The 27,761-nt window shown below is 38.0% G+C and overlaps 3 protein-coding genes and 1 pseudogene across 5 annotated transcripts in view; 3 read left to right on the plus strand and 1 right to left on the minus strand.

Annotated features, from left to right (window-relative positions):
* RAD17 (RAD17 checkpoint clamp loader component) overlaps positions 1–12,234 on the minus strand; it is a 33,947-nt gene extending 21,713 nt beyond the window's left edge. Inside the window, exons 1-6 of one of the 2 annotated variants that reach the window (XM_061393348.1) lie at positions 12,153–12,234; positions 10,555–10,658; positions 7,655–7,912; positions 7,031–7,114; positions 1,643–1,799; positions 101–237 (exon numbers count right to left, since the gene is read on the minus strand). In XM_061393348.1, coding sequence (XP_061249332.1) covers positions 101–237; positions 1,643–1,799; positions 7,031–7,114; positions 7,655–7,912; positions 10,555–10,658; positions 12,153–12,168 — 756 coding nt within the window. In that variant the 5' untranslated portion in view covers positions 12,169–12,234. Of the gene's footprint in view, positions 1–100; positions 238–1,642; positions 1,800–7,030; positions 7,115–7,654; positions 7,913–10,554; positions 10,659–11,797; positions 12,050–12,152 lie in introns of those variants that run through there. The other variant, XM_061393349.1, reaches the window with a different exon arrangement.
* A 317-nt stretch (positions 12,235–12,551) lies between these two features.
* On the plus strand, positions 12,552–26,384 carry AK6 (adenylate kinase 6). Of its 2 annotated transcripts, XM_061393358.1 has the most exons (5): positions 12,552–12,639; positions 14,316–14,408; positions 22,792–22,850; positions 23,082–23,227; positions 25,924–26,384. In XM_061393358.1, the coding sequence occupies exons 1-5, from the start codon at positions 12,612–12,614 to the stop codon at positions 26,114–26,116; spliced, it is 519 nt and encodes a 172-aa protein (XP_061249342.1). In that variant the 5' UTR covers positions 12,552–12,611; the 3' UTR covers positions 26,117–26,384. The 2 variants fall into 2 exon arrangements, with proteins under 2 accessions (XP_061249342.1, XP_061249344.1); XM_061393360.1 differs by lacking the exon at positions 14,316–14,408 and having other exon boundaries at positions 12,557–12,639.
* Positions 14,319–16,167, plus strand: TAF9 (TATA-box binding protein associated factor 9). Its single transcript, XM_061393356.1, has 2 exons — positions 14,319–14,408; positions 15,122–16,167. The coding sequence occupies exon 2, from the start codon at positions 15,139–15,141 to the stop codon at positions 15,931–15,933; it is 795 nt and encodes a 264-aa protein (XP_061249340.1). The 5' UTR covers positions 14,319–14,408; positions 15,122–15,138; the 3' UTR covers positions 15,934–16,167.
* Positions 20,325–21,667, plus strand: LOC133233391 (N-alpha-acetyltransferase 20-like; annotated as a pseudogene).
* Positions 26,385–27,761: the final 1,377 nt, after the last annotated feature.

Genomic DNA, 27,761 nt, shown 5'->3' on the forward strand with positions numbered 1-27,761 from the left:
CTACTAGTACCATGGACAGAGTTAATGTCACTCTCACATAAGATATATCTTGCAATTGTTTATTCAATAGTTACAGCAGAATCTCAAAAGTTATTCTTACTTCAACTAGAATTATCTTCTTATCAGTTCTCAGATCATCTCCAAGCATTTGTAGTTGGTTATATTTTGTTGCTCTTAGTAGAAACTCTTTAAAAACTGCTATCTGAGACTGGTAGGGAAATATATGGAAGCTTGATTCTGAAAAGAAACATACTTAACACTTACTTTCCACAAACTATGTATATATCAATATTACATATATGTACATAACATCGGAGAAGGCAATGGCAACCCACTCCGGTACTCTTGCCTGGAAAATCCCACGGATGGAGGAGCCTGGTAGGCTGCAGTCCATGGGGTCGCACAGAGTCGGACACGACTGAAGCGACTTAGCAGCAGCAGTACATAACATACATGAATATTACTAAATATATTTACATATACATAAAGTAGCACACAATACTGTAGACTGTTTTTTAATTTAAAACTGTTCAAATTTAAAACAGAATATTCATTTCAAAAGACAAACTCACTATGAATAACACTATAATGCTTCTGTACCAAGAAATGTAATATGGAGTTAACTTGATTTCAGAACACAGCTGTTAGTATAAAAATCATAAAAGTGGTACAAATATTTATGACTTTGTCTGCACAATGAAGACTCTCCCAGTAAGTGTGTGATCATAAATGAGCTATTTTCAGTAAGTTTTACCTTAATAAGTTTTAATGACAAAAACAGAATGACTGATTAGTAAACTTATTAGGACTACAAGAAGTAATATTTTATGCAGAAGATTGTTAATAAAGACTTTCAGATTGTCAAAAGTAACATTACTACTAGAAAGTAGTAAGAATTACAGGAGTAGCAGCAAAAGAGTATGCATATGCACAGATGTTACAGAACCTAAAAATAGCATTTTAAAGAATACCCCACATTAAAATACTAATATAATTGTCCTTCTACAGAAACTCTTGCACTTCAAAATGGCCTAGGTGATTTGTATATGCCTAGCCTAGTTACTCTAAAGCAGCAATAGGAAAGCTATGCAAGTTAAAAATGATCATGCTGGAGTTCATAAGCATATATGTGAAGTTGTATTACATTATATTACATTACACAGTATTTTCCCTGGTGGCTTAGATGGTGAAGAATCTGCCTGCAATGCAGGAGACCTGGGTTCAATCCCTGGGTCAGGAAGATCCCCTGGAGGACAACATGGCAACCCATTCCAGTATTCTTATCTGGAGAATCCCCATGGACAGAGGAGCCTGGCGGCTCCTGGCGGGCTACAGTCCATGGGGTTGCACTGAGTCAGACGTGACTGGGCGACTGAGCACCACCTCTTTTACTGGAGGGACCCTCTCCTTCCTTCTCCTAAAGTTACTTCTCTCTGAACCTAAATGCACCCATAAAGTTTCATGTGATTGCTCCTCTGACTGTGAAGCAGCTGGTAGTGGGCAGATGCCGATCAAGTACAGGAGCCGCAATACATACCTTCCTCTCAAAAACATATCCAAGTAGGGTCTGAGGGGCTTGTTTCAAATCTTCTGTAAACACAGACTTTCCCACTATTTCCACTACCTTCACAACAAACCTTACCAGGATTCAATATCTCCTTGAAATCATCTTTTTGGAATTCTGGTAAAACTGGATTAATCCACTCTTGTACTTGAATACCATGCTCTTTTGCTAGTATTTTTATAGTTGTTGTTTTTCCACATCCAGGAGGTCCTGTTATTAATAAAATAGATCCACCCTAAAACCAAATATAAACATCAATAAAAAATCAAAATCATTGGAATGTTAGAATATTGTTTTAATATTCTTCTTAAATATTATCTCTAGAAATATTTAGTCATAAAAGCAGAATTAATTGCACAATGTTAGCTGGACTAAACCAGCTATAGATAAAAGTATCTTATTTCCTGAACTTCTAAGCACAGCTTCTGATAATTTCTCATTCAATTTTTGGGGGGCGGGGGGACTTCCATTTTTTCTTAGTATCTTTATAAAAATTTTTTTTAATTAGAGGACAATTGCTTGACAATATTCTGTTGGTTTCTGCCATATATGATGTGAATCAGCCATAGGTACACACATGCCCCCTCCCTGTTGCACCTCCATCCCACCTCCCAGCACCTTCTATCCTTCTAGGTTGTTTCAGAGCACGGGATTTGAACTCCTTATGCCGCAGAGCAAATTTCCACTGGCTATCTGATTTTATGTGTGGTACTGTTTATATTTCAATGCTATTCTCTCAATTAGCCCCATGTTCTTCTTCCCCTGCTGTGCTCACAAGTCTGTTCTGTTTGCATCTCCACTGCTGTCCCTCAGATAGGTCCATCAGTACCGTCTCTCTAGATTCTATAAACACGCATTACCATGTGGTATTTTTCTCTGACTTACTTCACTGTGTATAATAGGCTCTAGTTCATTCACCTCATGAGAATAGGAATGATTCAAACACGTCCGTTTTTATGGCTGAGTTGGAAGGAATGCCACCTCATGCAAAGAGCTTACTCATTGGAAAAGACTCTGATGCTGGGAGGGATTGGGGGCAGGAGGAAAAGGGGATGACAGAGGATGAGATGGCTGGATGGCATCACCAACTCGACGGACGTGAGTTTGAGTGAACTCCGGGAGTTGGTGATGGACAGGGAGGCCTGGTGTGCTGCGATTCATGGGGTTGCAAAGAGTCGGACATGACTGAGCGACTGAACTGAACTGAATAGTCCACTGTATATGTGTTCCACAGCTTCTTTATCCATTCATCTGTCAATGGCCATCTGGGCTGCTTCTATGTCATAGCTATTGTAAATAGTGCTGTGATGAACAATGGGGTACATGTGTCTTTCTCAATTATGGTTTTCTCAGGGTATATGCCTAGTAGTGGGACTGTTGGGTCATATGGTAGTTTTATGGTACCATATGACCATAAAACCATATGGTCATATGGTAGAGTTGGACACGACTGAGCAACTGAACAACGGTAGTTTTATTCCTAAATTTTTAAGCCATCTCCATACTGTCCTAAATGGTGACTGTATCCACAATTCTTGCACTATGTTCCTCCCAAGGACTATTCAGCAGCCAAATTAAAACACCTTCAGCTAGATTAAAGAGGTCATGTCTGATACAAGTATTTTTAGAGGTTACCTGAACTTAGAAAATTCAATCTTAATATCAACCTCTCTTTGGATTATATAGTTCAATATTATACAAGTATAATAGTCTTATGGAATGACCTCAGTTTGGATATCAGGTTTTTTAAGAAATGTATACTAAGAAATGTATTTACCAGAGACAGGACTCTAAAGACAGACTAAAGGTTATAGGTCTCAGTAACATTTCCTCACACATTGAAAAAAAAAGTTTTAAAAGTTTAAAACTGAAAAATTATCAGGGGAAGATATCCCACATGTAACGGTGGGCTGTGATCCTTGCTTGCTTGTTTACCTTTATTAACTATGGTGAACAAGGGCATGTGTACTTGTACCCAGAGAAGAGCCAGTTACACTATTCATTTTATTTAATTCTATTTTTTTTTTTTGCCATGCCATGCAGCTTATTGAATTTTAGTTTCCCCACCAGTGACTGAACCTGGACACTGGCAGTGAAAACACTAAGTCTTAACTTAGTGGACCACCAGGGGATTCCCCTGTTCTATTTTTTAAAATGGAAGACCTTATGAGTGATAGTTCTACAGGCCATGAGTTTAATGTTAATGATCTAATAATACATATTAAATAAGGTATCTTGAGGACTTCCCTGGCAGTCGAGTAGATAAGACTCTGTGTATCCACTGCAGGGGGATGGATGCTGGTTGGATCCCTGGGCAGGGAACTAAGATCCCACACGCCAAAAAATAAGTAAATAAATAAAATTTTCCAGTGGTCATGTATGGATGTGAGAGCTGGATTGTAAAGAAAACTGAGCGCCGAAGAACTGATGCTTTTGAACTGTGGTGTTGGAGAAGACTCCTGAGAGTCCCTTGGACTGCAAGGAGATCCAACCAGTCCATCCAACCATCCATCCTAAAGGAGATCAGTCCTATGTGTTCATTGAAAGGACTGATGCTGAAGCTGAAACTCCAATACTTTGGTCATCTGATGCGAAGAGCTGACTCATTGGAAAAGACCCTGATGCTGGGAAAGATTGAGGGCAGGAGGAGAAGGGGACGACACAGGATGAGATGGTTGGATGGCATCACTGACACAATGGACATGAGTTTGAGTAAACTCCGGGAGTCGGTGATGGACAGGGAGGCCTGGCGTGCTGTGATTCATGGGGTCGCAAAGAGTCGGCCACGACTGAGTGACTGAATTGAACTGAAATAAATAAGGTATCTTTACACAGAAACATACAAAACAAGGTTATGTATTGATGGGGAAGTGATGAAAATGTGACCAGAGCAACATTAGGTTTTTCGTTTTCTTTCATCATTAGGTTTTGAAGGAACCAATCTTGCATTTCCCATAGGAGCAATGGTTCAGGACTTGCTAATTCTTTGCTTGCAGGGACTTTAACAGAACATAACTAATGCTGTTAATGAGAACTGATTACTTCTAAGGAAACTACTTCTTTTCAAAAGAAGAGGAAGCTCAAACACAGGCAGCCCTGCATTTTTCTTATGGAACAAAGTTGCATATGTTTTCTGACACATGATACAGCCACACCAGGTTTTGCTTCTAGCAACAGAATTGGGAGCTAGTCTCCTATCGGAACACTAAATATTTTTTTAATCCCCCCAATGCTTACATTGTAATAGATTTACTATATTTTGAAGGAAAGAAGTTGGCCTCCAAAATTAAACTCAGTGAAAAAACAATTTTTTAGCTTTTCCATATAGAAATCTAGAAATTATCCAGGATTTTTAAAATCAAAATGTCTTATAATTACTGACATTGAAAGTTTTGTATAATAAAGAGTATATGGCTGGTTAAAGTACAACTTCCTAGAGGGAAGAAGCTTTTCAAACTGTAGAGGAAATACTTTCGCTAATACCTATATGCATGCACACACAGCTAAGTCATCCTACTGGTAAAACAATAACAATAACACTTGTGTTAACACTTGTGTAGGTTTAAGACACAATAATGCTTATACTAAAAAAAAAAAAAAAAAAAAAAGGTACTGTTAAGTGATAAAACACAGTGGTCACTGAAAAATAAAGACTATTTAGTTGAGATGACCAAACAACACAATGAGAAAAAGCTTTCTGAGAAAGTACCCAAGAATTGGTACTCAGAGAAACAAGTGATTTCTATGAGCCAGTAGAGGAATACCAATGCTGAAAATGAAGATTCATTTTGAGTACATTATCTTAACTCTACACCAAAGATTAGATTGACAAACCAGTCAGAAAGAATCTTGATTCAAAAAAGGACCTGTTTACCACTGGAGGTAATGAAAATACCAACTCTTCATCTCAAAGTAATTTATCCTGTCTTTCCAGTTGGAAATGTATTTAAAGGTATTAATAACTAAGCAAACCCAGTTAGTAATGAGGAAATCTGTTTTTATAGAAAAATGCCAGCTAACAATTATAGAAATAACAATAATAGAAGTAGAAAATTCACCATTTCACAATCTTAACAAAATTACTAACCAGACAAGGACTGAAAATGAACACTAAATCTCTTAGGTGAAAGACTGTCAGAAAATCCTATATGCTGCCAAAGCATCTTCCAATAGATTATGTGCCAAATGCAAGAGGAAATTACAATGAAGAGTTTTGACTATCACCTCCTTAATCTACCGATCAAACAACAGGATAAAAAGACCCTGGTCTCTTCAGTAAGTCAATGTCGTAGAGAGAAAGAGAAAAGTGAAGGGAACTGTTCTAGATTTTAAAGCCCTAACAGATATAATAATCAAATATAATGGATGGTCCTTGATCATGCACTGGTTGTAACAAACCAGATATAAAAGACATTTTGAGGACAACTGGGAAAATGTGAATATGAATGGATCACGAGATCATGTTAGGGAATTAAATGTCAAATGTTTACATTTTATGTTAAAATACTCATGGGGGAAAACGATGGCTATATTACAGGTTTGTGAATATTCAATTACTATTCTATTTTTATGTTTGCAGAATCTAAAAATTTTAAAAGTTTAAAAAGAAAGAGAGGAAGAATATTCTAGCTTGGGAGTCAAGGGCAATTATGAAATTACGAGGTGAAAGAAAAAACATTTTACAGGGTAAAATAAATGATTATTTTAGGTTATATTTAGTAAAAAACTAGTATGTAATTTGCCTACTTGCTTGAGTGTGAGATAATCTGATATGCTAAATATATTAGCACCCAAATGGTTTACTATGCTTTAGACATAAGAGGGAAAAAGAGATAAAGTAAAGGAGAAAACTCAAAGTCTCTTGAGTCTTTTAATGAGGCAGAAGTAGTAAGGTCAGACAGCTTTCTACCACAGATGAGATGGACTCATGAGTACAAAGTATGCATGTTTATAATAGCCAGGACATGGAAGCAACCTAGATGTCCATCAGCATGAAACTTTTTAACTTCCTACAACCAACTGTAAGGCAGAGAAACATCTAAGGTCAAGTATTTCTAAACATTCCTTGGGGTTTCCCTGGTGGCTCAGTGGTAAAGAATCCACCTGCCAATGCAGGAGACACAGATTTGATCCCTGGGTCAGGAAGATCCCATATGCTTCAGAGCAGCTAAGCCCATGCACCACCACGACCGAGCTTGTGCTCTAAGCCCGGGAGCCACCACTACTGAGGTCTGAAGCCCACACGCCCTATACATAGCCTGTGCTCTGCAACAAGAGCAGGCACTCCAATGAGAAGCCCTCTCACCACAACTAGAGAGCAGCCCTGCTCGCTGCAACTAGAGAAACTCCCACACAGCAACAAAGACTCAGCATGGCCCAAAAAAACACTAATAAACAAAGAAACAAAAATAAACAAATAAAAACTGCTTAAAAAAACAACAACAAAAACATTTCTTATTTAGTTACCTGTTTTGGCTGCCTTTCTAAGACTTCAGCTTTTAACCAGGTTTCAACTTCTTCAATTTTCTTTTTATGCACAGCAAGTTCATGCTAAAATTTTCAAGTTTAAAATAAAAACACTTTAACTCAAAAATTTCTGATACATCGCACAGACTATTGTACACATTTGTAATGAAAAAACTAGCAAATGAGTAACATAATAAAAAAGTCTTTTTGATTGTAATTCTTCATATTCATATGGAAAAATTCTATTGTTAAACTGACCGCAACATATGAATATCTGAAGCACATCTGAAATTATAAAATATTTTAAAATCCTGAAATATATTTTATTAAGGTAATAAATAGGGAGGGACTTTACAAAAAATTAAACAGATTAAGTCAATGTTAGGGGTTGATTAAATGAAACTAAATCAAAGGGTTAAATTAAATCAAAGACAAATAACCAATGATATATCTTCAGAATAACTGCTGGGAAAATTCGAGACTGGAAATATAAAAAAACTTAGAAGTTATTATTTTTTTCTAATTCATTTAGGCAAAAAGGTTTTTATGAATAATAACAAAAATGCACATCCCTCTCCTTCCTGAAACTAAATTATGAAGACTTCTTTGTATGCTAATTATTACCTGAGTTTCTGGTTTGTATTTATCCACCCATGGTTCATTTTCTGACAGATATTCTTTTGAATTTTCTAGACCACAGATCTGTTTAGAGGAAGATAGGCTTCCTCCTTTGCTAGCCGGAAATCGGCTACTTTCTAATGTGGAAGGCACCTTTTTTCTTCTAAGACTTGAGTTATTCACACTTAATGATGTGGCAGTAATAGCAGAAATGCTTGTAGTCTCTGAAAAACCATCAAATGATGGGTCTACCCAGTTTGTTACCTGAAAAAAAGAAACCATATAAATAAAGTTATATTTTTTTGCATCTATTCCCTATGTAACTACTCTATTAAAAATTCTTGTATTAGCAACATTGACAATAAATCTCACAAATTCTTTAAATAAAACTGACTCTATGTATGTTATTCTTCTACTTTACAATAAGTATAAATGCATGCTTATCTACTTGACCATGGCAATGATAAATGCCATATAGATGAATACAGAGTACAAACAATTATTTTTATAAATAATCTTTCCAGGGTAAAGATTGGTGGCTTCCCTGGTAGCTCAGACAGTAAAGAATCTGCCTGCAATGCAGGAGACCCAGGTTCAATCCCTGGGTTGGAAGAACCCTGGAGAAGGAAATGACAATCCACTTCAGTATTTTTGCCTGGCGAATCCCACGGACAGAGGAGCCTGGTGGCTACAGTCCATGGGGTTGCAAAGAGTTGGATACAACTGAGTGACTTTCACTTTCAGGGTAAAGATGAGGCTGATTCTTTTAAAACTCATTTGTAGCTTTGAAACACAAAAATTAAAATCACCTATCAAAAAAGAAGTAAAACAGAATAAAGAAAAAGGCAACCACGTAGAGCAGTAAGAAAAGGAACACTTCTGCCTTGACCAGATTAATATATTCACAAACTAAGAACCATTTCATACATTGAAGTAATCCCTATCAACCTTAAGACTTGTGAGGATAAGGTCTAAGAATACTGATGCTATGAATAATCCGTATGTATGACTTGATTATATTTTTCTTCAGCTCACGAAGCAACTAGTATGTTTCTGAAAGGGAAGCAGGCTTTCCAGAGAGGATGATCTGTCAGATTTGTTCAGGAAAATGAGTACTAGGTTAATAGAGCAGGAAAGTCAGTGAGTTCTACTTCACGGTCCTCTGGTCTATAGAAACTCCTGACCTCTCTGTTCCCCTCCATCATTTATTTTTCTTTAAAATCCTTCATAATGATACACAGTGAAAAATGCAAAAACAAAATATTTTAACCTAAAAATATTTAGGAGTATTAAAAATACTTAATTTTTTAATTATTAAAAATATTTAATAATTTTATTTTTAAAAGTGAACTTTTTCTTCACATTCCAACAGTATAAATCTAGAAAAATCTAGTTCAGTGCCTGACTTTTGGAATTCCCTGCCTGGCTAACAAGGGGGAACAAAGATATATTTTCCTTGAAGAATGCTCAGCCACAGTTGTGAACCACTTACTACACAATGCTTCTTGCTGGGAAGGAAAGAAAAAAACAAACAAACAGAGATTGGCACTGCAAGTAGGCTCAGGAGAAGGGAGTTAGAGCTTACAGGTATTTTATGAATGCAAAATCACACTTCATTCCTCTTATAAAGGCAGAGGTTAGGATTATGATCAGTAGAGGGTAAAGGAAGGAAGACCTCTGGGGAAAACAATTTCAGTCATAGCTACCCCTCTCATTTCCTCCTCTTTAAAAGACTATCACTGGTACTACAATTTTGGCCCCTTTCCTTTATAAAAATAGAGTACATGAAAATATGAGTAGTAGTAAAACTCTTAATAGCAATTCTCATCTAGCAACTTCAATATGCATATTACTCATAAATTTTAAAGTTTTATTTCTTACATAAATGTGAATTTTTCCTTAAAAAAAGAAACAGCAAAGTTAAATAATCTACTTACAGTCAGAGGACAATCAGATCCACCACTAGGAAAATGGATAACTTCCAGTACACTGTCTGACACCCATCCTACCCATCCACCAGCTGTACTGAGAACTGGTACACGGAACCACATAATTTCTAAGAGGTGGGGCTTTTCAAGTTATAATACCACATACAACATATTTATCTCTGATTGCTCTTTCATTCCCAATGTTCATCACAGCACTGTTTACAATAGCTAGGACATGGAAGCAACTTAGATGTCCATTGGCAGATGAATGGATAAGAAAACTCTGGTACATATATATACAGTAGAATATTACTAAGCTATTAGAATACATTTGAATCAGTTCTAATGAGGTGAATGAAACTGGAGCCTATTACACAGAGTGAAGTAAGTCAGAAAGAAAAACACCAATACAGTATATTAATGCATATATATGGAATTTAGAAAGATGGTAACGATGACCCTATATGTGAGACAGCAAAAGAGACACAGATATAAAGAACAGACTTTTGGACTCTGTGGGAGAAGGAGAGGGTGGGATGATCTGAGAGAACAGCATTGATATATGTATATTACCGTATGTGAAAAAGATCACCAGTCCAAGTTCAATGTGTGAAATAGGGCACTCAAAGCTGGTGTACTGGGACAACCCCGGGGAGGGGATGGGGAGGGAGGTGGGAGGGGGTTCGGGATGGGGGACACATGTACATCCATGGCTGATTCATGTCAGTGTATGGCAAAAACCACTAAAATATTGTAAAGTAATTAGCCTCCAATTAAAATAAATAAATGAATTAAAAAAAATTAAGGTTGTGTTTTCAGTGCACAGTTGTTTCACAATTATTAGAGTCTTTAGATCACTAATTATAATAAGTACTGGGCACCATTACTTTGATTGCAGTAACAAGTCATTAGGAACATATTCAAAAATTTATAACTCCTTTTGGGCAACTATCACATGGCCATTTTAGTGTATCATACCTTTGTGGAAGATACCTTTGGTCTAAAAAAAGTTTTTGACATTATAAACTTCAATAGTTCCCATCCGTAGTATACAACCTGTAGTACATTAAAGTATAATTCACCTAGGGGCAAAAAAAGAAAAAAAATCTCAAATTCAGAAAATTGTAAAACAGAAGTACAGTAATATGTATTGGTAAAATCAACAACATAATAAAGGCTCAAGAACTAGTGAAAGAGAATACTGTAAATATACATGCAGTAAGAAATCAAAATGGTAAAGTGAATTTTATTTTTAATGACTATAACTGTCAATTATCTACAGAGATACAGTTTTCACATGAACTCAGTAATACATTAGGTAACACAGAAAAACCAGACATTTGTGTACTTCTGTTTTGTTAAGAAAAATTAAACTATTCTCTTTGTGCAGTTTTTATACTGAAAATTAAAATTTTCCACACTTCAGGGCCTCCCTGGTAGTCCAGTGGTTAAGAACTGTGCCCTGCAATGGAGGGGACATCAGTTCCACTCCTGGTCTGGAAAGAGCCCCCATACCAGAGCAACTAAGCCCCTGCACCGCAACTACTGGGCTCACACACACTAAAGGCGGGGAGTACCCAACCAGAAGTCCACACACTGCCACCAGAGCGTAGCTCCTACTCACCGCAACTAGAGAAAGCCTGCAAGCAGCAAGGAAGACCCAGGGCAGCCAAAAATAAATAAAATACATCAATTTTTTTCCCCCACACTTTAAATTTCAAAAAATTCCCCCAAATTTCAAACAACCAAAAAAGCACCATACAATGAATTCAGACTTATCACTGACTTTAGACAAAGACTTTATATTTTACTATGAAGTTTTTCTGTAACGGTTTGTTCTTTTTTGAATACGTCATCAAGACATTTTTTTGGCAACACTCTTCTGAATTTCATAGTTCTTCAATGTTTACATAAACTGACGAACTCAGCAATTTTAAGTTTGCCAGAAGGAAAGTTCTTTAAAGTCAAAAACCTGTAAACTGAGCTTTATAGTTTGGAGACACACGTAATTTATGTGTAAACACTTCCACACACTAGAAAGCAAATCATACACACTCACAAATTTTTCACAACTGGGAACATCTTTGCAGTTTCAAAGAGGTACACAGGTGGAAAAAAGCACCTCTTTGAGTGAACATAGTTGGCAGGTCGAAATAAGAGAGACAGACTGTTGTTCTAGTCAGAATTCTAGTTGCTCTTTGAAAACAAGGCTGACAGTTACCTCCTTTTAAAAATAGGCAACTGTCCTTGAGGATACCAGGTTCCTGAAAAGAGATGTCAGCGGCAGAAGAGACCTTGAAGAGTATTTCTAGCACACCCACCACCACCCTACACACTGCACTGGAGATAACTAAGCTGAAATATTTGTCCAAGGTCAGGCTGCTAGTCAGGCGAGAGCCGAGACGAACTCCCGTGCCTCTGCTCCAGGCCAGAGCTCAGCACCCCACCCTCTCACCCCCAGATGGGATGGGCAGTTCAGGAGGAGGAGCCACGAGAGGCCGGGAGGCGTGAAGGCAGACATGGATTCGCGTCTCGAGGACATATATACACCACAGCCGCAGCAACGACAGCCTTACTTTCGGGTAGCTGCATCCCCTCGCGGGCGGAGGGGAGCGGTGGAGCCCAGGCTCTGCTCCAGATGGAAGGCAATCCACCCGGCCCTGCCCGAGCTCAGCGCGGAAGCCTCTCAGAGGCCCCGCCCCTCGGGGACCTTCCTGATCTGTCGGCGCTTCCGCGACCCAGTCCGGAGGGCGGGGCCGCCTAAGGAGCGACTGTCTTAGGCATCCAGCGCATTGCCTGACTCGAAGCGCCGGCCCGACCGCTGCCGGTATCTCGGACCCTGCGATGCAAGCGTGTCCTCGAGGGCTGGGTAACCAACTGTGGGTGACGAGGCGACGGAGGTGGGTCTCGAGTGCCCCTCCAGGCCTCGAGTACCCCGGGCCGCTGGCGCTTGCCGTTGCCCGCCCCTGCCGGCCCCTCCCAGGAGTGTGTAGAGCGCGTGTGCAGAGGCGTGCGGAGCCAGCGCGGCGAGGACCATGTTGCTTCCGAACATCCTGCTCACGGGTCAGGGCGCGCGGTGGGGTGCTGTCGAGGGGCTCGGCTGGCCTGGGACGCCGAGTGCTCTGGGGCCTGGCCCGAAGGGTTCCTTTAGTGTTCTGTGGGGAGGTTCGGCGAGGGTCCTGTGGCGGGGTTGTCGTCAGGGCGTCGACCCGGCCCTCGCGGCGGTTTTGCGGGAGGCGGGGGGAGGGGACGACGAACGTTAATTCTGTTGGCGAGAGGTGGCCTTCTCTGTGAGGCGGAGAGAGGTAGATAGATCCAGCTCACTTTTCTGGCAAGCTGCCTAATCTTTCTTAATCACGTTTTTGTTTGTAAAATGGCTGTTGCTTTACTTGGGTAGGGTTGTCTTTGGGTTGTTAGCTAAATAGCATAAAGCAGTATCTGACCCTTAGTAGATCTGTTAATGATGGATGCCATTATTAGGTCTTGAGGCTTCTTGAGCTGCCTCTCATTTTTCCTTTGTATCTGAGAGTCAGGTGAAAGGAGTCGGATGTTTGTGCTGTGGATGATTCATTTGTCATAAACGCTGGCGGAGGTTGCTTCAGGGGCTTTTTAAATTTTAAGAACAGAAGGCATCGACTGAGATCTCTGGTCGTTTCTCGTCCAGAGGTGCTGTAAGATTCCCGGGATGATTGTGGGGTTTCTTCTGGGTCTTTGGATCCATGCTCAAGGCGCCTGTTATATATGAGGGGCCCTAAAATGCCGCATAGTGACTTCAAGAATATTATTTCTAATTTGTTTAACTCTGAAAATGTCTTAACTGTTAAATTGTAGTAGGTAATAGCATCACGGGACATTCATGTCAAAATCTAATGGGTGTAGATGCTGTTGCAATACAAAATTGAGGCGCTCTTTGTGGAAACAAAGCAGTTGTATCTTTCAACAAAACAAGCATACTGGCAGCACATAAGTCTTGACTGTTTCTGAGAGCAGCAGATTAACGTCAACAAATTAACATTTAGCCTGCTCTTTAAGAGGAATGTTTTACAACATCTTACTTATTTGTGTCAGACAGTATCTTAATTTTTTAATATTAAACCATATCGTCAAAAATATAAATGAGCATTTTATTGAAAACATGGTGAGTTTAGGATTCAAACTTGGTGTATTATAGTGGACTGGAGGTAAAATATTATTTTCCTTACAGGTTGACCTGAATTTATTCCTTTTATCTTTAATTATAATGACCAGATTTTATAATTTTGGCGGCATTAAATCTGAACAGCTGAAAATTAGAGTATGATTATCTTGAAGCAATATGAAAAAGGGAAGGTGAAGAACAATGTATAGTATTGCCACTTATGTAGGAGAAGGAAATGTATGTATATATATTGATATATATGCACGCAATGTGTATATATGTATACACGTTAAAACAAATAAATGGTGGCAGTTTATTTGAGGTGGCTAATTTTATTCTGGGAATTTCCATGATGGCAAACAGTCTGTGATTGGCATCAGATTCTCCCAAGCCCCACTTGCTCTGGTAAAATCAGATACACTGGGTGAAATTCTGATATCCAGCAGGCTTTGGGTAGTTCATTAGGTTATGGTGTGTGTTCATATAGGATTGCTAATTAGGAAACTCTTCATTTCAGTTGTTGAGAACCTTAAGGGCAGATCAGTGGCTAAAGTCTAATGAGTATTTCATGAACAGTATTTTTCTGTGGCTTGTCTTACAGGTACACCAGGGGTTGGAAAAACTACATTAGGCAAAGAACTTGCATCAAGATCAGGACTGAAATACGTTAATGTGGGTGATTTAGCTCGAGAAGGTAAGGGACACTTTGGTGTTAGGTTTGTTTATTTAAAAAGTGAGAAATAAATAATGAAGTATTAGCACTGTATTTATTTGTGAGAAAGAAGAGAAAATTTTCCATGAAGGAATTTATGCTCTGTTGGGGACATAGAAATAGAACATATTGTCTCATGCTGTGTCCTGGTTATTTTGACTGCTGCGTCCCCTCTGCAATTGGCTAGCAGTTTTTGTGGACAGTAATAACTGGAACAGCTTCCATGAAGATAGGACTGTTTGAATATGAGGAAGAGTATTTTGAGTTGTGCTAAGCATATATGTATAGAGAGAAAGATAGTCTGTGAGCTTACTGGAAGGACAGAATTTTGAACTCAGGCAGTAGGATATGGCTGTACTACGGTCTTAGATTAGTTTGATAGATGCATGCCTGCAAGCATCTGCACATGTTTTTAAAGTATATGTTTTTACCTATTTTACCCTGGTTTTTCCCAGTCTTGGATCACTTCCATTATTTGTGTCTTCATCTTTTTATATTCTCTAATGGGTAGAAACTCGATAAATTTAAGTAAAGGAACCTTAAATGTGCCTCATTAAAATTGAAAAGATGTAACATTTTTTAATTTCTATTTTTAAAAACTTGTATTTAAAAAATTTTAAGTTCCTGACAGTTGCTACTAAAGTAACTATTTCACATTTGATCTAATGTACATATTTTTTTCAAATGATCTAAAGTTTGATCACCGGATATCATGGAGTCTGGCAAGATGGCTTCTCCCAAGAGCATGCCGAAAGATGCACAGATGATGGCACAAATCCTGAAGGATATGGGGATTACAGAATATGAGCCAAGAGTTATAAATCAGATGTTGGAGTTTGCCTTCCGATATGTGACCACAATTCTAGATGATGCAAAAATTTATTCAAGTCATGCTAAGAAAGCTACTGTCGATGCAGATGATGTGCGATTGGCAATCCAGTGTCGTGCTGACCAGTCTTTTACCTCTCCTCCACCAAGAGATTTTTTATTAGATATTGCAAGGCAAAGAAATCAAACCCCTTTGCCATTGATCAAGCCTTACTCAGGTCCTAGATTGCCACCTGATAGGTATTGCTTGACTGCTCCAAATTATAGACTTAAGTCTTTACAAAAAAAGGCATCTACTTCTGCAGGAAGAATAACAGTTCCACGGTTAAGTGTTGGTTCAGTTACTAGCAGACCAAGTACTCCCACGCTTGGCACACCAACCCCACAAGCCATGTCCGTTTCAACTAAAGTAGGGACTCCAGTGTCCCTCACAGGGCAAAGGTTCACAGTACAGATGCCCACTTCACAGTCCCCAGCTGTAAAAGCTTCAATTCCTGCAACATCAGCAGTTCAGAATGTTCTAATTAATCCATCATTAATTGGGTCCAAAAATATTCTTATTACCACTAACATGGTGTCATCACAAAATACTGCCAATGAAGCATCAAATGCATTGAAAAGAAAGCACGATGATGATGATGACGATGATGACGACGATGATGACTATGATAATTTGTAATCTAGCCTTGACGCATGTAACATGTATACTTGGTTTTGACTCTATTGTACTGAGATTAAACATGCATGCTAGATGTTTCCATGTTGTGTTCTAGAAAAAATAGTATTTAATGAGTAAATATGCTTACCATACTTTTCGATTGAGCTGTTGTGTTAGATTTTCTTTAATAGGATTAGTAATGGTTTCTCGTCAGCCTTTAAGTGTAAAAAATAAAGTTGCAATTCGTGCATTTAATTGTTGGTACTTTGGCAATTATGTTCTTAGTTTTTTTTTTTTATAATTGCAGTTTTCCACCTCATCACCAACAGAAATAGCAGTTGGAAAAACTTGAAGTTGCTGCAGTCTACTCCTTAACCATTAGAGTCACTTCTAGTGTTTTCACATGTTTAGATCATAGTATGATCTCTGGTGTTGAGTCACTCTTAGGGGCCATTCTTTCAGATTGCTGAAAGAATTCAGATTGATAACCATGTCTGCTTTTTAGAGAGACCACTTGGTCAGGATTTTTATTTATAGTGAACCTTATCCATTTGGGCTTCCCTGGCAGCTCAGATGGTAAAGAATCTGCCTGCAGTGCAGGAGACCTGGGTTTGATCTCTGGGTCGGGAAGATCCCCTGGAGAAGGGAATGGCTACCCACTCCAGTGTTTTTGTCTGGAGAATGCCATGGACAGAGGAGCCTGCCCGGCTTCAGTCCATAGAGTTGCAAAAAGTCAGACACGACTGAGTGACAAACACTTATCCATTTAGATTTACCTTTTTCAATTGCCAGGGTTTTTCTTAGGTCCTATTTTTCTATTCCTTTGCTTATATTTAAGGATCCTTGGTGTGTCTCTCAGTATCTCACTACTTAAAAATTTTAAGTTTTTTCCCAGCTTCCCTTTTTGCAGGTCAGTTATGTATCTTTGCTCATCATATTCTTGATACTATAAGCTAGTATCATGCTTATATTTTTAATCCAGGTTTGGTGTTCAAATTATAGTTGATAAAACTTAGGTCTTTATTTGCTACTGTGTATAGCTTGTCATTCTGCATTTTATACCCATATGAAATCTGGTTTGTTCCTTTGCCTGTGCAACTTTACTATTTCAGAGTCACCCGTGTGCTTGTCGCTAAGTCATGTCTGACTCTTTTGTGACCCAATAGACTGTAGCCCGCCAGTCTCTTTTGTCCATGGTGGCTCTTCTGTCCAGCATGAAGACTGGAGTGGGTTGCCATTTCCTCCTCTCAGAGTTACATACAGTAGTCAATTTCAGTCATGTCTTCCAGTTCTCACCCACTCAATTTTATGTTCCTAAACTTAATGAAATAATCTGTCATGAATAGCATTGAGAGCAACAGTAACACCAGAACCAAGGATAATCCACAGTAAGACACTCTCCTCTTGAGTCTGCTTTACACACAAACCATTTTAGTTGTGTGCCTTGATGGTGCATGGTCTTGACCATTCTGTTTGTATTTTATTGATGAGTTATTTAATGAGATGGAATCTTCCTTATAAATGGGGCATTTTTCCTCCTATTATGCCAGATAAAGGATTCTGGTCTGATTTAACATGTTAGATGATGTGCTTTATTAGATTTTTCAAAATGTATCAGATTTTTTGCCCCCACAGATGCCATTTGAATATACCTGAAAATCTAACTAGGAGATAGTCTGAGACATTCAGCTGCCTCATTTTTTCCCAAATGGTAATATGTTTTAAGGGAAACCACTCAGTCTTCTACAAAGCACTGTTTCTCAATGGGGTGATTTTGTCCTTCGGGGGATATTCCGAGACATTTTTGCTTGTCACAACTGGAGTGGGAGGTTTTCTTCTGATCTCTAATGGGTCGATGCCAAGGATTCTGCTGAACATCCTGAAATTCACAGGACAGTCCTCTGTCTTCATAATGAATTCAGTTCAGTCACTCGTCATGTCCGATTCTTTGCGACCCCATGGACTGCAGCACCCCAGGCTTTCCTGTCCATCACCAGCTCTGGAAGCTTACTCAAACTCTTGTCCATTGAGTCTGTGGTACCATCCAACCATCTCAACTTCTGTCGTTCCCTTCCCCCGCCTTCAATCTTTCCCAGCATCAGGGTCTTTTCCAGTGAATCAGTTCTTTGCATCAGGTGGCCAAAGTGTTGGAATTTCAGCTTCAGCGTCCGTCCTTCCAATGAATATTCAGGACTGATTTCCTTTAGGATTGACTGGTTGGATCTCCTTGCAGTCCAAGGGACTCTCCAAGAGTCTTCTCCAACACCACACTTCAAAAGCATCAATTCTTCGGCGCTTAGCTTTCTTTATAGTCCAACTCTCACATCTGTATATGAATACTGGAAAATCAGAGCTTTGACTAGATGGACCTTTGTTGGCAAAGTAATGTCTCTGCTTTTTAATGGGCTGTCTAGGCTGGTCACAGCTTTTCTTCCAAGGAGCAAGTGGCCAAGCTCAAAATGTCAGTAGGATTTCAGGTTTAGAAACCTGCTGTAAGTCATGAGACCAAAACAAAACTGGTTTTAAATGAATGTGCCTAAATGGAGTTTATTGCCATCCTGGTAATCATGTTAAGTTTCTGTATTATTTGTAAGAGACCATCTATGTTGCTTAGAACTAAAGCAGGAAAAATTAGGTGGGGATTTAAGCTTAATAAAACTAGAGAGAGTCCTGACTGTGGAGGGACCAAGACTGCTTTCCTTATCCCTCTTCATTCAGCCTGCATTCCTCACTGTCCTGTCCCATGTGCAGTCATTTAATTATACTTGTTATCAGCATCCTTAATTGTTCTGCCACTAGTTTATCAATCTTCAGCCCCTGTCCCTAACCCCAGCATGCTCATGGATCTAGACGTTAGATGCATTTCAAATATCTGGCCCACAACACTTAAAATCTTGGTGTGTTTCTAACCCAAGGGTTGGCAGGCTGCTCCTGGTTTTGTAGGAGCCACTAGCTAAAGAGTAGGGTGTAAATTCTGAAATATTTACTGTCTGGCCCTTTATAGAAAAAGCTTGCCATCCCCACTCTAACCTTTGTGTATCTCATTTTTCCCCTCACTTTAATAACCTACCACTAGAAGACTTTGAAACTAACTTATTCCTTGTCCTCTCACCAGCACTGCTATCCCAATGCTTTCATCTGATTCTTGCTTTCCCACCATATATGTCTTTTCCTCTGTGATCTTGTAATCCTGCCTTTCCATCTAGTGATCTCATTGACTCAGACTGGTCAGTTATTTTTGCTGGTGACTCTTAGATTAATAATTAAAACTTAGCCCAATTTATAGACATCTACTAGATGTAACCATCTGGATAGTCCTGGACATTTCCAAATGAATGTTTAGGTGCTCTGTAGTCCTCCCTGACTGCTTGTCCACTCCTGATTCCTGTCCCACCACACATACAAATGCATTCACATGCTAGCCAGATGCACTTGGCTTCTAATCTTGATAGTTTAAAAAATCCGTTTGAAACCCCTATTCCATTCATAAGACCACTGATGCTGTGTCCCTGGTACCACTGAACCATCCTCAAGACCATTAGTGCTGAATCTCAGTATCTCATTGTTGTTTAGTTGCTGAGTCGTGTCTGACTCTTTTGTGACCCTGCGGACTGGAGCCCACCAGGATCCTCTGTCCATAGGATTTTCCAGGCAAGAATACTAGATACTAGAATACTAGTTGCCGTTTCCTACTCCAAGTGATCTTCCCAACCCAGGGATTGAACCTGTGTCTCCTGAGTCTCCTGCATTGGCAGGCTGATTCTTTACATATTGAGCCACCTGGGAACGAAGGATCATCTTACCTACCTTTTTTTCCTTAGCTTCAAGTTTCTACTTAGAAGTTACCTCCTCCAGGAAGCTTCCCCAAATATCCTGCTTATGTTCCTCACCTAAAAGATGCCCATCTTATTGCTCAAAGCACCATGATCCACAGCATTAAATATTACAATTTCCAGGTTACTTGTCTATCATCTCTCATGTTACTGTAAACTGTTGAAGGGAAGGACTAAGTTGGTCTTGGTGTTCAATTTGTTCACTATTATATCTTCATTTCCTCTGTAATTACTGGACATGGTGTTAGATAAATGTTTTTTGAAATGAATGTTTGAAAGCTTGTATTACACTATTTTATTAAAATGTATTAACATGATTTTAAGAAATCCTGCATTTCAGCATTGCAATACATAAAGACTTTTAATAATAAAGTTAATACTGCTATAGTTGTATTTTAGACAACATATTCTAGTCTGGACTTAAAATATGAAGGAACATTTATCTACTCCAGATTCCCACATAGTACAAAATCAGCGGTAGGTATTCTTCATTTTGTGGCATTGTGATATATATATGTATATATATACACACACATATGTATATATAGAAAGTAATGTAAAAATAATGGAGAAATTTAACAACCTAATTTACTTAAGTTTAATTACATACTTCAGCCAGTTAGTAAACAAGATTTAACTAATTCACTGTTGTTGAGTATTTTAAAGCATCTTTTATACTTTTTTCTGGTTAGAAATTCAGAGGTCAAAGAAATCTCTGGACAGGACATTTTTCTTGAAAAAATTACAGATTTCCAGGGCGGTTGTGGTATTGCGGTAATCCGGTTCCCGTGGGTGCAGCCGTGTGACGACCTGTTTTGCTTCAACAACATTTAACTTGGATCCACTTAGAGAAACTTATGGGATTCCTTTTTACTTAGAGTACCTCGCCCACTGGCTGGAGTACTTCTTCATTGCAGAGGCCCCTGGTGGAGAGTTAATGGGTTATACCATGGGCAAAGCAGAAGGCTCAGTGGCAAGGGAAGAACGGCATGGGCACATCACAGCTCTGTCGTTGCCCTGGAATTTTGGTGCCGTGGTTTGGCTGCTAAACTTATGGAGTTATTAGAGGAGGTTTCAGAAAGAAAGGGGGGATTTTTAGTTGATCTCTTTGTAAGAGTGTCTAACCCAGTTGCTGTCAACATGTACAAGCGGCTAGGCTACAGCATGGACACAATAGTCAGGAGTACTATTTATTCAGCGCGCAATGGGGAGCCGGATGAGGACTCTTTACAATATGAGGAAAGCACGATCCAAGGACAGTGAGAAATCCATCATACCATTACCTCTTCCTGTGAGGCCAGAAGACACTGAATAACCATGAACAGTGGTTCTTAGGCTGATGATGCTCCAGATAGTTTATGGACAATATTATTTTCATTAGATGATCTTGGAGCTCTATTAGGAGAAAAGGGGCTCATTTAGCTCTTAAAGACTTCAAGAAAATACAGGTTATTAACATTTTAAGTCTTCTTTTCTACTAGCAATATTATACCTTCTAAAGCTGTTCACTGTAATAAAATCCAATAAAAAAAGGCATTTAGGTCAGAAGGAAACGTTCCACTGGCATGGCTCATAACATACTATTCACAATGTGCTAGGGAAAAAGCTTGCTCCAGTCTCCTAAATTCTGTGCCTGAGAACCGCTGCTATATATACATTTTTATCTTGTATTGAACTTAAGCTTTAAAAGCATATTTGAATTGTATGAATCTAAGATGTATACTAAAATGCACTGTTGACTCTAAAAACTAATTACACATTTTCAGAGTCAATTTACTAAGTACATAATATAACAGTTATAAAAAGGCTCATTTAAATTTGCATCTCTTTAGTAGCTGGGAAAGTCCAACATTTTTTTCATGTATTGTTTATTAATTATCTTTTCCATTATGTGTGAATTGTTTTCTTATTATTAGGTTACTGTTTTTTTATTTGAATCAGTTATTTTTTTCACAAACTCAAATGAATCATTCCTTTGTAAAGTTTAGTTTTCCATTAGTTATCTTTGGAATGTAGTAATTAACTTTTTAATCCACCTAGAACTTGTGGTGTAAAGTAAGGGTTTAGATTATTTTCTATATAGTTAACCAGTTTTCCCCACACCAAGACAGTTTAACTTTTTAGCAGGTAAAGTTTCTGGTAGCTGAACAGTAACCCAGGAAGTCCGAGGTCACACTAGGATGCTAGAGAAGTGGTTCATGTGCTCAGAATCGGTCCACAGGCCGATTTCCAGGCAAGACAGTTAAAATTGCCTCTGCCTTCCACTAACCCTCAGGGACTACCCTTCTGTCACTTCAGAACTTATGTCCATTTTAAGCTCATTTCAACCTGTGCCACATTGTTAGGGGGAAGAGGGAGAAGACTATAGCATGCGTTTTGAGATGGCTAAAAGGATGATCTAAGTCTGCCTCGTGAGGACATGCCTCCCAGGGGTTCAGGGTGAGGGTGGGATTGGTATATCTCACCTCCTTACGACACACTTCATTTGAAAGAGAACGAATTTACTGGAAAGTTTTTATGTTAGATTTAAATTTGCCTTCTTTATGCCTGCCCGCATCATTCTTGTTTTACCTTCTGAAATTTAACCCTTGGCTTTTGGGGATGCTGGAAATCTAGACGTTCAGGAGCATGTGTATACTGACTTTCCTTCCCCAAACCCCGTGAATGTGACCTCGGTGACAAAGGGTTCATTCGTGGAATCAAGCGCCAGTTATTGCTTTTAATAAGTTTCATATCCTTGGCCTAATAAGTTTGGAACTTAATCTGCTGTTAATGTATGTGAGTGTTTAGGACCACAAATGCTGAAGTTGGTTCTCTGTTGATGGTTTCAGTTTTGAAACCATCAATAGCTAAAGCAGTTGCAGATACACTGTTACCCAAATTTCCTTTTAGACAAAATTCTAACTTATCAGCATTGCTCATTATATTTGGTGTCCATGTGACACTGTGTATTAGTGCCCTCTCTTATCTCTAAAAAAGTAATAGAAAATTACTGAAAGTTACCAAGAAAAGACTACTTTAATACTCCAATGTAAATCTCTTTTAGGGCAGTTATATGATGGCTATGATGAAGAGTATGACTGTCCCATTTTAGATGAAGATAGAGTAAGTACAATTTTTTAAAGTATACATTTAAAAAATTTAATAGGAAAGTTGACCTTAGGTTTTTTTTTTTTTAATTGATTGAATACTGAGGTGATCATTTTTTTTTTAGCTTATTTATTTTATTATTATTTTTTTTTTGACCTCAGTTTTTAAAAGAGTATTCAAAAAAAAAAACAAAACAAAAAAAAAAAATAAAAGAGTATTCATCTTTATTTTTTCCCTTTCTTACAGGTAGTTGATGAGCTAGAAAACCAAATGAGTGAAGGTGGAGTTATTGTTGATTACCATGGTTGTGATTTCTTCCCTGAACGCTGGTTTCATATAGTATTTGTCCTGAAAACAGATAACAGTATTTTGTACAAAAGACTTGAAAATAGGTAAGAAAGGAAAAACATTACATTCTTTTTTTTTTTTTTACATTCTTAAAGTATTATATAAACTTTTTTCAGATTCCTGAAGTTGGCAACTACTAACATCAAAAAGGTTCTATTTGAAAATGTGACTGCTTTATATTTTGTTCTCATTATAAACCAAGTCTGTATAGTACCAACATTCTGAACCTAAGAGAAAAAGATGCATTTGTAAAACACAAGCAGTAGATTCTGACCTAACTGACAGTCTGATTCAGTAAAATGTACTATATAGCAACTATTCAGTCATGCTTTTTCCCTAATGTAAAGCTTGTCTAGGAAAACAGCCAAGACAATAGCATATTCTTTGCTATGGAATGAAAATTACCCACTTAAATCATCCTCACATCAGAAATGAGAAAACTTATGAAAAACTAACAAGATAAATTAACATTTCACAACATATTTGAGTTCATCCTTTCCAAGAGAGCATCAGGCTTAATCTAGAATAACCAAAAAAGCAAAGTTTTATGGAAAACATTTCCCCACTGTCTTTTGATTCAAGCTGTGGCAAAGGGGGAATTTTAAAGGAATTTAGAAAGAAGTTTCTGGAAGGAAAATTCCAGAAGTTTGCCTAACTAAGGTCAGGTTCAGAATTTGTGTTCTCAGTGATCATAGTCAACTCTGACTAAACACCGTTGAATTGTGTGTCTGTGTGTGTGTGTGAGTCACACTCTTTGCAACCTCATGGACTGTAGCCTGCCAGGCTCCCTCTGTCCATGAAATTCTCCAGAGAAGAAGACAGGAGGGGGTTGACATTTCCTTCTCCAGGGGATCTTCCCAACCCAGGGATCAAACCTGAGTCTCCCACATTGCAGGCAGATTCTTTACCATCTGAGCTACAAAGGAAGTCAATCCTTGCACAAAAAAGTATAGTATGAAATGTACAGGGAAAGTTAGGTGGGAATAATACCTGAAGCTTTCATCATCTTTCTTGAGGCAGAAAAAGCCATTAAAAATATTTGAACAGAGAAGTAATAGAGACAATATGGTACATATGCCTTTTCTCAAAAACCATTTAACATTTTTATTAAAAATTAAAATTTTATGTAAATAAAGATTAAAGTATGAGAAAAGCAGTCTTGTTTTTAGCCATTGAAAAAATTAATCACCTTTTTTTTTAATGAGTAATCACCTATTTAAAGAAAAAAACCTTATTGAAATAAATTCACATACCATATGAATTGTACAGCCCATTTGAAGCATACACTTCAGTGGTTTTCAGTGTATTCACAGAGTTGTATATCCATTATTATAACCAATTTTTAAAAATGTTCACCAACCCCCCTTAAAAAAACCCATACCCATTAGCAGTCACTGCCCATCTCCCCTTAGTCCCCAGTCCCAGGCAACCAGTAATTTACTTTCTATCTCTGGATTTGCCTATTTAGGACTTTTTATATAAATGAAATCATATAAAATGTGATCTTTTGTGTCTGGCTTCTTTTATTTAGCATAATGTTTTCAAGGTTCATCTGTGATGTAGCATGTACTGGTACTTCTTTTCATTGCCAAATAATATTCCATTATATGGATATACCATATTTTATTTATCTGTTTATCAGATTATAGACATTTGGGTTGTTTCAACTTTTTGGCAATTATGAATAATGCTGCTGTGAACATTCATGCATGTGTTTTTCTGTGAACATTATGCATTTATTCATTTATCTTGGGTATTGAAGTTTCTCTAGGAATAGGATTTCTGGGTCCCATGTTAAATAGCTATGTATAACTTTTGAGAAACTGTCAGACATTTTCCATAGTGACTGCACCACTTTACATTCCAAAGAGTAGTGTATGAAGCCTCCAGTATTTTCACATCCTTGTTATTATCTTTTTGATTGTAGCCATCCTAGTGGATATGAAGTAGTATCACAATGTACTTTTCATTTGCTTTTCCTTGATGGCTAATGATACTGAGTGCGTTTTCATGTGCTTATGGGCCATTTGTATATCTTTTGGGAAAATATCTATTTAGACCTTTTGCCCAATTTTTAATTGGATTATTTGGCCTTTTTTATAAAGTTGTAAGATTTCTTTATGTATTTTAGATATAAGTCCCTTATCAGATATAAGATTTGCAAAAACTTTCTCCCAGTCTGTGGGCTATCTTTCCATAAAGTTAATCACCTTTTGAGTAGTTCAATCTAATTTTGATTGTTACAAAATTGAATTGAGTCTGAATTTTCCTTACTCATTTCACTAACTAGCTGGCTAATTTACATCTTCCTAAAGATTATACAAGTTAATTTTTTCAGTGTCTTTGGAACTGGTAAACTACAGATACATCTGTGTGATCTAGTACCCAATTAGTATATGATATTCTTTATCATGTGCATTTTATTATATGCCATTTATTTGTTTTATCTGTCTATATCTTAATTCCTCTAACTTTTAAAATTTAGAACCATAACTATAGACTGCTTAATCTCATAGCTGGGCATCTGGCTTGAGGTAAGTAGATGTTTGCTACTTATTGAATGGCTGACAGATTGTAGGGGGAGGAATGCCAACCTATTTCTAGGTAAAGAAACTAAGAAGTATTTTTGTGCGATTCTTCATGTGTTCAAAAAGTGTATAGATTCTGAAGTGTCCAATTTCTAATTTGTTCCTAAAACTCTAGTTAATGCCATTCAGATTATCTCCTCTTTGCCTTCTAGGGGTTATAATGAGAAGAAACTAAAAGATAATATTCAGTGTGAAATTTTTCAAGTTCTTCATGAAGAAGCCTTAGCATCCTACAAGGAAGAAATAGTGCATCAACTGCCGAGCAATAAACCAGAAGATCTAGAGGATAATATCAATCAGATACTGAAATGGATTGAGCATTGGGTCAAAGATCACAGTTCTTAACAAGAATGGCCACTGCACAATCACTCTTGACATCTCTCTGCTGATGTCACATAAATTATTCAATTATCAATAAAACTTTCTTATTGAAATTGTGCTGTTAGACTAGGAGGTGGTTATAAAGGTTTATGTTTGGGTTTTTTCCTCTATGAGAAAGCTAAACTCAAATATAATGAATAATACTATTAAGGATTGAGAGTTAAACTGTAAAAGTTTATTACAGAAGAAAATCAAGATGATCTCTTAAAATAAAACACAGGTTAAAGATAAAGCATCAATTTTCCATTTTTGTTTCTTTAAAAAAAGAAGTAATACTTGCACTCTGTATAGAATTCAAAATGTACAAAAGCATATACAGATGGTACCCAACTTAAAATGGTTCAGCTTAGGATGTTTTGACTTTATGATGGAGCAAAAGCGAGAACATACACACTAGAAATTGATAGCTTATGGTGAATGATGTCTGATTTGTGATCTGTGAGGAAGATTTAGCTTCGGGACCAGGGACCAGGCTTGATCACTCAAGCTTTTGTGTAGCAGAGTGTTATTAAAGTATAAAAAGGACAGAGAAAGCTTCTGACACAGACATCGGAAGGGGGACAGAGAGCCCCCCTTCCTAGTCTAAGCAAGGGAGTTATATGCTTTTTTAATTAGTTATTACAATAAATCAAAAGAATGTCTCAAGGTTGTAAAGATCTTACTAGACCCCTCCCATAATTTACATTTTAAGGTAACAGGATTAGCCACAAGGTTTTCAGGAAGAAGTAACTGTCCTCAAGCCAGAGACATTGTTGTTATATAGTCCTTACTAAGGAATGTAGAAAAAAACGTTTGTCCTTTCGTCCTCCTTGAGAATTCCAGAAACTTACCTCTTCTTTGAGAGCCCCAGATCCCACTTTTCCTCAGGGACCCCAGACTTACTATCAACCTGCCTAGGAATTGACTCTTTCAAAATCATGCTTTGAATTTGGATGTTTTCCTGGGCTAGCGATCCGCATGCAGCATGTTACCTGTGATAGTAGGGAGTGGGGGTGGCTGCAGCTCCCAGTCAGCCAGGTGATAATGAGGGTAAACAGCCGATAAAACTCACCGCCACTCTGCACCGTGCAACCGTTTACTCTTTCAGTTTAGCGGTCAGTAACTTACGAGACAGTCAACAAATTATTATAAAACAGGCTTTATGTTAAGATGATTTTGCCCAATTGTAAGTTAATGTAAGTATTCTTACATTTAAGATAGCATATTTAAGGTAGGCTAGGATGGGAGCTTCCCTGGTCGTCCAGTGGTTAGGACTCCGAGCTTCCACTGCTAGGCGTTGTGGGTTCATCCCAGATTGCAGAACTAGGATCTCACATTCCACAGTGAGGGGGGTGGGGGCGGGCAAAAAAAGGCAGGCTAGGCTGAGCTGTGATATTTGGTAGGTCAGGCGTATTAAGCACATTTTTGACTTAGGATATTTTCAATTTATGATGGATTCATCAGGCTGTAACCCCAACATAAGTCAAGGAAGACCTGTACTAGAAAGGTAGGCTTCCCTTTCAGGCCACCCTGTTATTCAGTCACTGCTAGTTTCCCTCCCTTTAGGAAAGAATGTTTCTGGTTTGGATGTGTGTGTGTGTGTGTATGCTTTTTTTAAGCATATGGTAGC

The sequence above is a fragment of the Bos javanicus genome, chromosome 20 (assembly GCF_032452875.1).
Source record: "Bos javanicus breed banteng chromosome 20, ARS-OSU_banteng_1.0, whole genome shotgun sequence".
NCBI classification, from domain to species: domain Eukaryota; kingdom Metazoa; phylum Chordata; class Mammalia; order Artiodactyla; family Bovidae; genus Bos; species Bos javanicus.